This window comes from Bufo gargarizans, chromosome 9, assembly GCF_014858855.1.
Source record: "Bufo gargarizans isolate SCDJY-AF-19 chromosome 9, ASM1485885v1, whole genome shotgun sequence".
In the NCBI taxonomy this organism is placed as follows: Eukaryota; Metazoa; Chordata; class Amphibia; order Anura; family Bufonidae; genus Bufo; species Bufo gargarizans.
Genome location: NC_058088.1, coordinates 156,932,556 through 156,946,350, shown reverse-complemented (window position 1 = coordinate 156,946,350; position 13,795 = coordinate 156,932,556). Strand labels below are relative to the sequence as shown.

General features: G+C 39.5%; 1 protein-coding gene across 2 annotated transcripts in view; it reads left to right on the top strand.

Moving 5' to 3' along the window:
* The window catches only part of TNC (tenascin C), a 120,526-nt gene that overhangs the window by 37,949 nt on the left and 68,782 nt on the right, over window positions 1–13,795 (top strand). For both annotated transcript variants that reach the window (XM_044305418.1, XM_044305419.1), the window contains exons 2-5: window positions 3,345–3,897; window positions 7,051–8,364; window positions 12,858–13,121; window positions 13,504–13,619. In XM_044305418.1, the coding sequence (XP_044161353.1) occupies window positions 3,435–3,897; window positions 7,051–8,364; window positions 12,858–13,121; window positions 13,504–13,619 (2,157 nt within the window). In that variant the 5' untranslated portion in view covers window positions 3,345–3,434. The remainder of the gene's footprint in view (window positions 1–3,344; window positions 3,898–7,050; window positions 8,365–12,857; window positions 13,122–13,503; window positions 13,620–13,795) is intronic.

Here is a 13,795-nt window from a genome sequence, read left to right as displayed (position 1 = left end):
ATCAGAATAACTCCCCTCTCTAATAACTATAGCCTGTAATATTATTACACTCCAGAAATACATCCAGGCCCCTCTTTAACTCTTTTAGTGAACTCACCATCACCACCTCCTCAGGCAGAGAGTTCCATAATCTCACTGCTCTTACCGTAAAGAATCCTCTTCCATGTTTGTGTACAAACCTTCTTTCCTCCAGACGCAGAGGATGTCCCCTCGTCACAGTCACAGTCCTGGGAATAAATAGATGATGGAAGTGAATAACCCTAATTTTGATAATCTTTCATTGTACTGTAGTTCAACCATTCCAGTTATTACTTTAGTTGCCCTCCTCTGAACCCTCTCCAGCTCTGCTATGTCTGCCTTGTTCACAGGAGCCCAGAACTGTACACAGTACTCCATGTGTGGTCTGACTAGTGATTTGTAATGTGGTAGGACTATGTTCTCATCACGGGCATCTATGCCCCTTTTGATGCAACCCATTAGCTTATTGGCCTTGGCCGCAGCTGCCTGACACTGGCTTTTACTGCTTAGTTTGCCATTTATCAAAATTCCTAGGTCCTTTTCCATGTCAGTGTTACCCAGTGTTTTACCATTTAGTATGTACGGGTGATTTGCATTATTCCTTCTCATGTGCATAACCTTACATTTGTCAGTGTTAAACCTCATCTGCCACTTATCTGCCCAAGCCTCCAATCTATCCAGATCCCTCTGTAGTAGTATACTGTCCTCTTCCGTGTTAATTACTTTATACAGTTTAGTGTCATCTGCAAAAAAATTTATTTTACTGTGCAAGCCTTCTACAAGATCATTAATAAATATATTGAAGAGACTAGTGATAAAAAAGAAAAAAAGAGAATACTCAGAAAGATTTCATGTTTCTAATGGTAACTCTGCACAGGACCAAAAAAAAAATCCTAAAATTGTACCCAAAAAGAGGCCAAAGATTTTATTACTGAGTACACATCATAATGAGTTAATGAGTTTACTGATCATTCATTAGGGTAAAATACCTTTCACCTGCTTGAATTGTCTTCGTATTTATTATGTATGCAAAGAGTTCAAGGATCGGCCTCACGTTTCATTATTATGCTCGATGAAAAGAAATACCAGACAAGAATACCACCTCTTTGTGTATGGTGAAGATTGCTGTGATAACAGATGGAATTCAGTGCGTGCAGGTGTAAAATGAAAGCTTCAGACTAAGCAGCCAAACAACTAAATTGTGAGCTTTTATCAATGTATCTGAGGTTCCGAAATGTATTTTCACCAAGGTGAACATTGGCCTAAAACTAAATTTTCACACCATGTTGTGACAGACAATGGATGCTATTTAATTCTCTAATTCTGATCATGCTATTGAAAGTGAATACCATGTTTGTGCTGTTACTATTGCTACTAAACAGTAGCATTCACTTGCATATTGAGGCTTGGTTTCCATGTTCAGGTTTTTTTATGCCGTTTTTTAAAGTCGAATCCTGGAGGGGATAAAAAAAATGGAGAACATTCCTATCCAGTGGTGCAATATTTCTGCTTCACACAAGACCTTTTCAAGCATCTGTGAAGCCAAAACACCAATGATTACTATGGATTCAAGTTTTTCTCCACTTGGCAATCAAGATGGCGTGCTGCCTTCATTATTATTTAGATTGTTCCTTGGGAGCCAGAGTAGACCTGGCTCCATTGGGCATGCACTAACTAGCCTTGATTTTCTTGGAATGCTGTCCGAATATTTCTCTATGCATTATATGAGTCTTCTATTCATGACCCAATGTTGGCTTTGGCTTGAAAACAGCAGACCAGACAGCATAAGGGTTGTCCACTTTGGCCAATCATTTTTTATTAGTAGATCTTCCTATAAAAAGTTGATCACAGGCTGTTCCAGCTCAAAATCCAGCAATCCGCTGTAATGTGTAGGAGAAACTTTTAGATTGTGTTTAACTTCCCAGCAGCACCACTACAGGTGAAATATAAAATGTCACAGTCACCATTGAAAGTAATGGGCTTTTGGGGAGCGATAGAGAGAGATGCTCTTTGCAGTAGGTCTGTCATTCAGTTAATTGATGGATATTTCATCAAAGTGCCCTAATAGGGTATATTAAAAATTGATTTTTATAGCTAAGCATTAGTGAAAAATCCACTTTTGGAGAAATATTGCTTGTAACATGAAGAACATTGTAATATGAAGAACATTGCTTGAAATATGAAGCTGTTTTGTATTTAAGGTATATACTGGATACTTAAGTCTTACCTACAAATGAGCTTTTCAGGTCTCCTATCATCAATGCTAAAGTTCAACCATGGGTGCCAGCATTCTTCATACAGATAGTATTTACTTACTTTTTCTCTTGGCTTGACTAGTCCTGATATGTGTCACAAGATGACCATCTTTTCTAAACAATCTGATTTTGTGATATTGTGCCATGAGTTTTCTATCCATATGTGATCACCTACTGGTTGTCTTGTGAGTTGCAGCCTGTCAAAGGTTGTGCTAGCATGTTAGAGTCCAAGCATCGGTCCAACATTGGAATTAAGTCTCTTGGGCCCACTCTCTGTGTTTATAGGACCTTAAGGGCCCTGTTTTATTAGGGGTTCATTATTGTTAGAGCTTGGTCCCATCGGAGGATCCTCTGGTTCTTAATCAAATTTGAGCTAAGATAAGGGTAGACATGTCTGTAAATGGGGCTAAACTTTAATGGCAATGGATGCATTTAGTAAATGCATCTGGTTGCCAAGCAGTCAGCAGTTACTGTACACCTTCTGTAAAAGAAATCTCCAGTAAGATAAAGTTTTTGTGTAAAGACTGGACTAGTGTGTTCTATTAAAACTATATACTAAAAATTGAGAGATTAAGTGAAGTACCAGGATGACTGTTGCATTAATCCATTTGTTTCATATCAAATAAGTCTTCCTAAAGAGTCAATAATTACAACCAACCGAGACAGCACAACACAGAGCTGGATACTGTAATAGAAAATGAATAATCATGTTCACCTATATAGGTTTTCATATTATAGGCTTTTAGTAGATCCCCTTCAATGTAAATGTATGCATGGTATGTGGGAGCCAAGAATAACCTCATTCAGGTATGCTGTTAGAAATAACCATTAGAAATATGAGCTAGGCATATTATTGTCATTAATTCTCTTAGTTCCCAATGAATGTAGCCATTGTCTAGGCATGAAACCCAACAGCATATGCCAAGTTCACTGAAACATTACAAAATTACCTTTTTTTAGAAGCTGTTTACTGTTCTTCAGTGTTAGGAGATCTCTGGAATTGTCGTCTTGTATGTTCTATTTAATCTCTTTATACATAATTGTTTATGAATTTCATTATTTTTATTTTAGAATAGCGTGGAAGTGAAAACAGATAAAGCTACATAGAAGTGACACTACAAAGGAAAAGCACAAAAGTCAACATTGAATAAGGGCACAGCCATGGGGTATCCCATACAGGTATTTGCCTGTCTTCTTTTAATGCTGAGCTCTCAAGTGGACTGTGGACTTATAAGAAAAGTTATCCGACACAAAAGAGATGCTGGTTTAAACATCACCTTGCCTGAAGACAACCAGCCTGTAGTGTTTAACCATGTGTATAATATTAAAGTTCCAATGGGTTCCTTGTGCTCTGTTGACCTCGACCCAATAGGAACAGAAGAAAATGAGTTAAAGCCACAGGCAGAGCTTGGAAAAAATCACCAGGAAACCACTTTAAATGGGGAAAACCAGATAGTTTTTACACATCGCATCAACATCCCTAGGCGTGCTTGTGGATGTGCAGCAGCTCCAGACATTAAGGACCTTCTAAGCAGACTGGAGGAGTTGGAAGGCCTTGTGTCATCTCTCCGAGAACAATGTACTACAGGGGCTGGGTGCTGTTCTAATGCACAGACTGCTGAAGGTGAGAATATCCCCTTGGATGATATACACTTTATTTTTTGTTTAGAAATACAAGAATGATTGGATAGAGGTAATACTGACATTAACAAATTCAGAGCCAACCCAATTTTAATTGAATTACAAAACGCATCTATGATTTAGAATACTTCAAATAACTCTCAGTTGACATTATCTACTAATAACAGCCTAATAAAAGTCAGTTTCAGCAAATCAAGCATGTAAACTGCGCTTCATTAATTTTCTATAGAACAGCTGAAGATCTCCAGCAGTCTCATAAAGAATGAATGGAGTGGCAATGATCATGCTTGACTGCCACTCCATTCGTTTAGAGAAGTTGGCACCCTCTTTCTCATGATCAGTGGGGTCTCAGTGGTCAGATCTTCATTTATCGGATAAATATTGCCTACACTGTGGATAGTGATTATGTTTTTACATCTTTTGACAACCCCATTAAGGTGCATCAATGCAGAACTAGCAGTCATAACTTGGCCCTTGCACTTGAAGGGTCCTAAAGGACCCTCTGCCACATTAGAAGATACTAGTATTAGAAATAGCATATGTTAGGTGGGGATTTGTATAGAGTTTACATTGGCTAGGCAGCTATTTTTGCTTTTTTGCCGATTTTATTTAAAAGGGTTGTCCAGTCTGGGGCCAACAATTCCTATGCTATGAACTTGTGCGCCTGAACATAAAGATGAATATTCACCTGTCCACAGTCCCACCACTGCTCCATTTCCAGCTGCCTCTGGTCCCAGGAATGGAGCAGTGGTAGGAACACGGAGAGGTGAGTCTTCTTTCATATGTTCATAAGCACAAGTTTGTAGCAAAAGAGAAACTATCAGAACAGCTGTCCCATTACAGCATTGCATGTTTCCATATTGACTACTCTGTAATTAAAATGCTATTGAACATTTAGTATTCCTCAGACACATGTGGTTGTTTTATAATATGAAAAGGGGGGGGGGGATATAATTGTATGTCTACAGTGGAGTTTTTTTAACTTCTAACTAGACTTGAGTCATTAGGAGTGACCATAAGAATGGAAAAAAAAATCTATCAGTTATAGTATAGTTTGTTTCTTAAAGTAAAAGGAACTGAAACAATAATTGAGACGAAGTGGTATTGCACAATGTAGTATTGCATACATCAGAAGAACAATTAATGATTTAACTTTTAGTTTTTAAGTTGGTGTCCTTTTATGATTACAAAAACAGCTTTATTGCTCGTTAGCTTGTTTTACACACAGAGCATTAGTTGTATAATTGTATAGAAATTTAACATGTGTAATAAGGAGGTAAAACCTTGTGTAAGGGGCATAAGAAAGGTAAAATACAATTGTATGGTCAAATCAAATTATTTAGATTAGTTCGCTGGCATCAACGTAAAAGTTTGAATGTGCCTCTTGGCTTCCTCTGGTAAAAGTTTATTCATAGTAAAAAACGTAATACTATAGAATACATTTAAAATTCCAGACTTACTGTATATATTGAAGCTTAATATATGGTTGATAAGGTTCTTTGTATAAGATATAGGTGCCCATACACCTTTAATAGCTGAAGGCCAAATGCTCTTTCGGCCTACAGCTTTTCATCCCCCATACACACAGCAGAGGAGAAAGTCACTGCCAGATATCAATCATGGTTGCTTATCTTCTGCCAGAACAAAAGGACCAAGCATTGAAATACAAATTAGGCTAAGTCCAGATCTGCATTGGGTAAATCTGGTAGTCTATTTCGACAGAGGACCAGACTAAGGAAATGACAGTATCTGGAATAGCTAGACACCATGGTGGCCTGCCGGATCCTTATTCACTATAATGAGATCTACTGGGTTTCCGGCAAGAATGCCAGATTTCTGGCACAAAAAAAAATGCTGGAAGTGGTATTTTTCTAGCAGAAAGACAGAATCCATTGTATTGAGTGTATTGAGTGTCCAGCTATGCCAGAAATATTAATTCCAGTAGCCTGTGCACTGGATTTACCAAACGCAGATGTGAACATAGCCTTAGCTGATCATTCTTTTCCTCAACATCGTCTGTTGAGGAAGAGTTGGGAGGCCCCTACACACAGTATAGAGTCAGCCTGCCTTGTCGACAACAACTGTCTCCAACGATAATCCATTGTGTTTGGAGACCTTAAGAGTAGAGATGAGCGATTTTCCTATTTTGTTGGTAATAGGTGTATTGAGTTATGGATAACGCAATTCTATGACGGAATGCATAGCGGAATGCCTTTAGAGGCATTCCGTTATTCATTCCGTCATAATAGAAGTCTATGGGCTGTAAAATGGATCCGTCCAATTTCCATTATGCAGGGGAGGACGGATCCGTTTTGCAGCCCATAGACTTCTATTATGACGGAATGAATAACGGAATGCCTCTAAAGGCATACCGTTATGCATTCCATCATAGAATTGCGTTATGGTCCGTGGTAACGGAATCCATAACGCAATTCACCTTTAACCAACAAACGAAGTGTGAACGAATTTCATGAGCAGAAATTCGCTCATCTCTACTTAAGAGCATCCCATCAACAAGACATGACACATTTAATAAAAGATTTGTCTGAAACTGGATGACTCGTTTAGTTTCTAATACCCTGTAGTTTTAATCTATTGAATCAGTAGAGTTTTTAAACTGACATCATTTCATAAATTAGATATCCCTCCTTCAATCTGATTAGATTCCACCAAGGTCCTGACATCATTCACATGTTTTTGTGAACTAATGTAACTGAACTTGCCATTTGTTTTGTGCAGTATAATAATGCTGTGGTGTACAATCACTCCGTGATCAGCTATCAGCCTTGGTTCACATGTAGTATGCATGTTTGGCTCTCCTAAGCATGTAACTTTTATGGATGTACTGTAGCACTAACATTGTGTATCCCTCTATTGCAATGGTTCATAAGCAGCCACTTACTCTGCCTAACCCTTTTCCCAGGCTAGTTTGGGAAATATCCTAGGGATACACAATTAATTTATACGGTTAAAATAGTCCTTTAGGCTGATTAAGAACATATAGTCATTGGGATCACTAAATCACAAACACATTTGACACATTATTGCATCCATATACTCTTTATGTTGTACTAATATGAAAATTAGATTTCTTGGTGTCAAATTGAATATTAATGATTCTACTATATTTATACAGGTACAGTAGAAACCAAGCCTTACTGCAATGGACGTGGAAATTATAGCACTGACACTTGTGGCTGTATCTGTGAGCCTGGGTGGAAAGGACCCAATTGTACAGAAGCAGAATGTCCAGGAAACTGCAATAACAGAGGAACATGTGTGGATGGAAAATGTGTTTGCAATCCAGAATACACCGGAGAGGACTGTGGTGAATTAGCCTGCCTGAATGATTGTAATGACCAAGGCAAATGTGTTAATGGAGTCTGTGTTTGCTTTGATGGCTTTGCTGGAGAAGATTGTGGTGAAGAGGTTTGCCGCATCCCTTGCAGTGAGCATGGAAAGTGTGTGAATGGCCAATGTGTCTGTGAGGAGAACTTTACCGGGGAGGACTGTAGCCAACCCCTCTGTCCAAACAATTGCAATAACCGTGGACGTTGTGTGGATAATGAGTGTGTCTGTGATGAGCCTTACACAGGAGAGGACTGCAGCGAGTTGATTTGCCCTAACGACTGTTTTGACCGTGGTCGTTGCATAAATGGTGTGTGCTACTGTGAAGAAGGGTTCACTGGTGAAGACTGTGGTGAACTGGCCTGTCCAAATAACTGCAACAACAATGGGAAATGTGTGAATGGACTCTGTGTGTGTGATGCAGGATTCACCGGGGACGACTGTAGTGAACTGAGTTGCCCAAACAATTGTAACAATCAGGGACGTTGTGTGGATGGCGTGTGTATATGCAAGGAAGGGTTCATGGGAGAGGACTGTGGTGAGCTGAGATGTCCAAATGACTGCAATAACAGGGGGCGCTGTGTGAATGGACAATGCATCTGTGATGAAGGATACATGGGCCAGGACTGCAGTGAACTGAGGTGCCCCAATGATTGTAACAACAGAGGACGCTGTGTAAATGGGCAGTGTGTGTGTGATGAGGGATTCATGGGACTGGACTGCAGTGAACTAAGATGCCCCAATGATTGCAACAATAAAGGGCGGTGTGTTGATGGTCAGTGCATATGTGATGATGCTTTCATGGGAGAAGATTGCTCAGAACTAAGATGTCCTAATGACTGCAACCACAGAGGTCGCTGTGTTAATGGACAATGTATATGCGACAATTTATTTATGGGCGATGACTGCGGAGACCTTCGCTGCCCTGACGATTGTAATAACAGAGGACAATGCATCGATGGGCAGTGTGTGTGTACTGAAGGATTCACAGGAGACAACTGCCGTGAACTAACCTGCTTCAACAACTGCAACAATCAAGGCAGATGCGTAAATGGACAATGCGTCTGTGATAAAGGATTCATCGGAGAGTTCTGCTCTGAAGGTACAATGTGTTCAGTTTATCCATCTGTGTAAAAAAATCTTTGAATTTCAAACATACATTTTGACTTCAAAAGTTTTGCAAATGCGACCGTTGTTGCTTCTTCAGTTAATATGAATGCGTCATGCTAAACTGAAAAGCAGAAATTTCACACCATGCTGTTAAAGCTTGTTGAGTGGATCGTATTATGCTGTTGCCTCATTTCCATTCAAACAGTGATGATAAAAATCTCTGAACCATGGCTTGCACACCTGGAACTAGCGTTGCAGGAGTCTAAGCAATTTACACATTTGATATTGAGTTGCAGTGTAACACATCTGTTTTCATTTTCCCAAAGCGTGGGACCAAAAGATAAATTATAAAGAATAAATGCAGCATTATGATTTTTAGGGGGGGAGAGTTGATGTTACATGACCTGAAGCAAATATGTGGTTCCTAATGTAGAACAAATACAGTTTTTTTTATTATTATTATTTAAATATAATTAGTGTTAGAAGGTTTGTATTTTGAAATCCAAAGTGAAATTACAAAAAATGTGAAATGCCCCCATTTCCCACCCCTGCTGTACTATTAGATCTCATGTACATGACAATGTAATGCAGATGAACTACAGCAGCACAGAGTTCGTATAGTTCTTTATAAAAGAGTTATGGGCACTCTGTGTGTGATGGTGGTTTAGCAGCACTACGTTTACACCTAGAACGCTTCTAATGCAGAAAACCTCTGTGACTGGCCCCAAATTTTCAGATTCTTTATTATTTTGTTGTTAAAAAATAGTTTGAGTGCCTCCATATAAAATGTAAGCCACCCTGAGCTCTGTACCATATAAGTCCAATAAAGGCTATGGTTGCTGTAACAACACAGATCCCTCCAATAAATTCCACTGCTGTGTACAGGGACTGAAAACCCATTATACCCTCAGTATGTTTTTGAGGCATGGGAGGAAAATTAGAGTACCTGGAGGAAAAACATTCAATTAATGAACACACTAGAGATCCAGCTTTTGTCTTCCTGGATAAGTACTTATCGCTTATATTTCAAAGCATTCGTTGTAGTCGATGTGCCAAGAGGGAGATAACTGTTCAGTAATCCAATGAATTTAATTTTTGCATTCCAGCACTATAACTGCAGACTTGGAGATTGCATAGTGTCTATTCAGACAGGATTCCTTTGGGCATTTTGGTTTCCTGTTTATGCATTTGGGTAATGTTAGGAAATACACTTCTCTGGGTCAAAAATGATTGGGAACAAATGTATTGGCCACACAATGTTTTGCACTATTTGTCAATACTGTATTCATAAAAAGTAATAAATGAAGACAACCACATACAAAAGAGCAAAAATACAAATTTCATATATATTTTTGTTTGTCCTTAGTGCAGCCAGTTATTTTAGAGTGAGCACTTTATTGCTTTGTTAAGTAATATTATCTTTAATTACGCTCAATAAAGCACACTAGCAAAGTCTAATGGCACATGAAAAGATATCCTAAAGGGGAGATGGTCTTGTTATATAGTTCAATACAATACTAAGCCACTTATTTGAACCAGGTTTACAACACAATAAATTCTTGCTCAGGGTTGTTAACCAAATTTTCTGGACAAATTAAACAAAATTCAAATACAATCTACTTTTTACAAACTCATTCGAAAATCTTAGTAGCCTAAAGATATTCTAAGTAATATATGTCTGCAACTCACAATGCTGAAATAAGTTAGCGGCAATTACTGTGAAGTTTATTGTCACGTTCTAGCAAAAGTCCTACCAACAGCTAGAATATCTCAGGCAAACACAGTAAAGCAAGCAGAGACAAAGACATGAGCAAAACCCAATACTTTAATTACAAGATACAGACATGGCAGAAAACTGGATCAGCAGGTAGGGGATCAGTGGCAGGAAATACCACTGGACCAAGTACACTGGTTTTACTTGGGACCAAACCCAGAGGGCAAAGACTCAGTGAGCCCCATTCTTCACAGGGGCCCAGATGGTGGGGATGAACTGGTTATGCCTCCATGATGGTCCCGGTGCACTTGGCCACATACCTGCAGAGCCTGATGGTGCAAGCACCAGCAGTCCACACAAACAAGGACTGGAACACAGGTACACATACTGGCACCCAAACAAACCACACAGGACACAGTACAAACCAGACAAAAAGGAACCAGCACTCAAGCAGTTGCCTGAACCCCATGTGGAACTGATGTATGGCGGTCTCAGGCAGAGCTGCCCAAACAGACAGACAAGCACATGCCTGGACTCCATGCAGAATGACAAATGGTGGTCTCAGGCAGAGCTGCCCAAACAGGCAGACAAGCATATGCCTGAACACCATGTGGAACAACACATGGTGGTCTCAGGCAGAGCTACACACAGACTAAATGTCCTCCCTCCAGAGAACCCAGGAGCCCTCTCACCAAAGGCAGAACATACAAGGAACAGAAGCAGTAAGCACTGCCAGGCTTACATAGACCTAGACGCTGAAGAAATACAGATAAGACAGAGATGTCCTCTCTCTGAATAACCCAGGAGCCCTCTCATTTAAGGCGAAGACACGGACTAGCAGATACCTGTTCCCCATCCAGAGTTAGACCATGGGAGAACAGACAGAGCTGCACACAAGGCACAGACAGGCAGATGTCTGGACCCCATGCAGAACAACAAATGGTGGTCAGAGGCAAGACACAGAACCAAACAAACAGATGCCTGGACCGCTTGCGGAACAACACATGGTGGTCACAAACAGATCTGCACAGACAGACAGAAGTCTGGACTCCATGCGGAACGGCTTACTAGGTGGCCACACAGACAGGGAAGATGGAAAACCTCAGGTCAAGTGCATAGCTCCTGCACCCAGCAAGGCTGGACACAAACTGACCCCTAGGCCCACAGCAAACAGGAATACAAGGCAGGTAGTGACTACACCCAGACCAGACTATTAACCTCACCAGAACCAGGAGACATGGAGGGGAAAGCAAGGAGGAGACAGAACACATACTGGTTACTGTTACTACATGTCACCCCTGGCAACCAGCTTACACAGAATCCTGTACACCAGAGCACAAACATGAGCAACATGGCAACCCATTTCACAGTGAACCACACTGCGACATTCCTACTGTGAAGTATCAATATAGTGAGCTATAGACATCGATCACTTATAACCATTGCAGGTCACTAAGATTTTCAATGCATCTGAAAAAAATGCTTAGGTACGCATTTATTAAGACTGGGGTTTTAGACACCAGTCTTAATAAACCCCTGGTCTATTCATTACTTCAGCGGGTTTTCTGCCAGTTCTAAATGTTATACAGCTTCCTAGCTGTCTTACATTTAGACTTTTTTCAATGCCTAAAACAGGCGTAGAAAATGTTTGATGAAACGGGCCTGCTGGCCTATCCCCTTCCCCGCTCACGAAAGAAGGAAAGAAAATTCTCTATTTTTAAAGGGACACTTCCATTAGAATTTTTTTTGATTTTTTATATATATATATATATATATGTTAGCAGGCTTTATTTTTTATTTCAGTAGTACTATGTAATTTAAAATAAATTTAAAATAGTGTTCTTCTATAACAGTGAACACAAATAATAAAAACTATATAGATAGATAATCCATCCGTTTACTGACACTGTGACGAGAAGCCCTTTTTAGCAAAGTAATCCATACATCTAAAGTAGGTGTAGAATTAGTATAACAGTATGCCAGCACTATTATTCTGTTGATAGGCCTGGATAAAGAGGCCCACAAAAGAGCCTTGTGTTAATGTATGATGTTTCAATCGATTCACTATGTGTGGCTTGATCTGGGAACAGATCAAGCCACACATATAAAGCCACACAGATCAAGCCACTCTTAACAAGAGAGTTAAAGGGGTTCTATAGTTTGTTTTAACTGATGATCTATACTCTGGACCCCCGCTGATAAGCTGTTTGAGAGGGCAGCCACGCTCATGGGCGGGGCTAAGATCCATTCAAGTGAACAGAGCTTAGCCGCGTCCAGGCCAGTTGATACTAGTCGTGACGTCACTAGGCCAGCGGTAAACAGTGAGAAGGCCGCGGCGCTGCCGGAGCGCCACTGCCGGAGCTGTCTTCTCAAACTGCTGATCGGCGGGGGTCCCGGGTTTCAAACCCCCGCCGATCAGATGCTGATGATCTTTCCAGAGGATAGATCATCAGTTAAAACAAACTGCAGAACCCCTTTAAGCGAGACTGTCTGCTGTGGTAACACTCCAAACAAAAAGGAAGTTAGGGCCAAGGAGCAAAATACAAAGAGTGACTTCAAAAAAGTATATCCACAAAAAAACACCCATTTTTTTTAGTTTGGTGAAAGAAAATTACATAGAATATTCACATATAGGTTGTTAACATGTAATAAAACAAAAGATATTACATATTGTTTGTTTTACAGTGTATTTCCCCTGCAAGTTTTAACTTCTGGAGCACTGGTAAAATCCCAAACATTATTAACTGAATGTTATTTTTTTTATCCAACAGTATCACCCCCAAAAGACTTAGTTGTGACAAATGTAACCGATAAAACCATGAACTTAGAATGGGCCAACAAAATCAAAGTTACTCAATATCTCATTACCTATGTTCCCACAAGCCCTGGTGGCTTGGAGTTTGACTTCAGAGTCCCCGGAGACCAAACAACAGCCACCATTAGAGAACTTGAACCTGGAGTAGAGTATTTTGTCCGTGTATATGCCATTTTGAAGGACCAGAAGAGTATCCCAGTAAGCGCCAGGGTTGCCACACGTAAGTACAATTTCACTTTCTCTTGTCCTTCTGTCAATGATTTGTGGTAGCATATGCACAAATATGCTTTCAACTAATATATATATATATATATATATATATATATATATATATATAAAATCATAACATAAAAGTTAATAAAAGCCAAAAATAATAATTTAAGCAATCAGGCAGGAATACTGATAAATTGTAAACAAGTACAACTGCATGTAAAAATAAAATTAATTGAATGGCCAATCAAGTAGTAGGTGGCTGGGATGGGCCTTGATTAGTGACTGGGCCATGGTTAATAGAGTGGGTCATGCCACATTTAATTCATAAAAAACTTTGTTTTTATTGGAAAAAAAAAACATGGTATATTACCATATACATTGCCTTTCAGACCTGCCTACTACAGATGATCTAAGGTTTAAAACAATAAAAGAAACAACTGTTGACGTGGAATGGGATCCTCTCGATATTTCCTTTGATGCTTGGAAACTTATCTTCCAGAATATTGTAAGAGATTTATATATTTATTTTCACTTTTTGTATAGCATTTTGTATAGTCTTTTGTGAATGTATTAATATGGCTCCAGTATTAGTATATGGCACATGGGAAACTGTTACAGATTTTGCAAATTAGCCCACAAATGTATCCAGTTCACTGTTATCCTGCTGCTACTCCTAATACT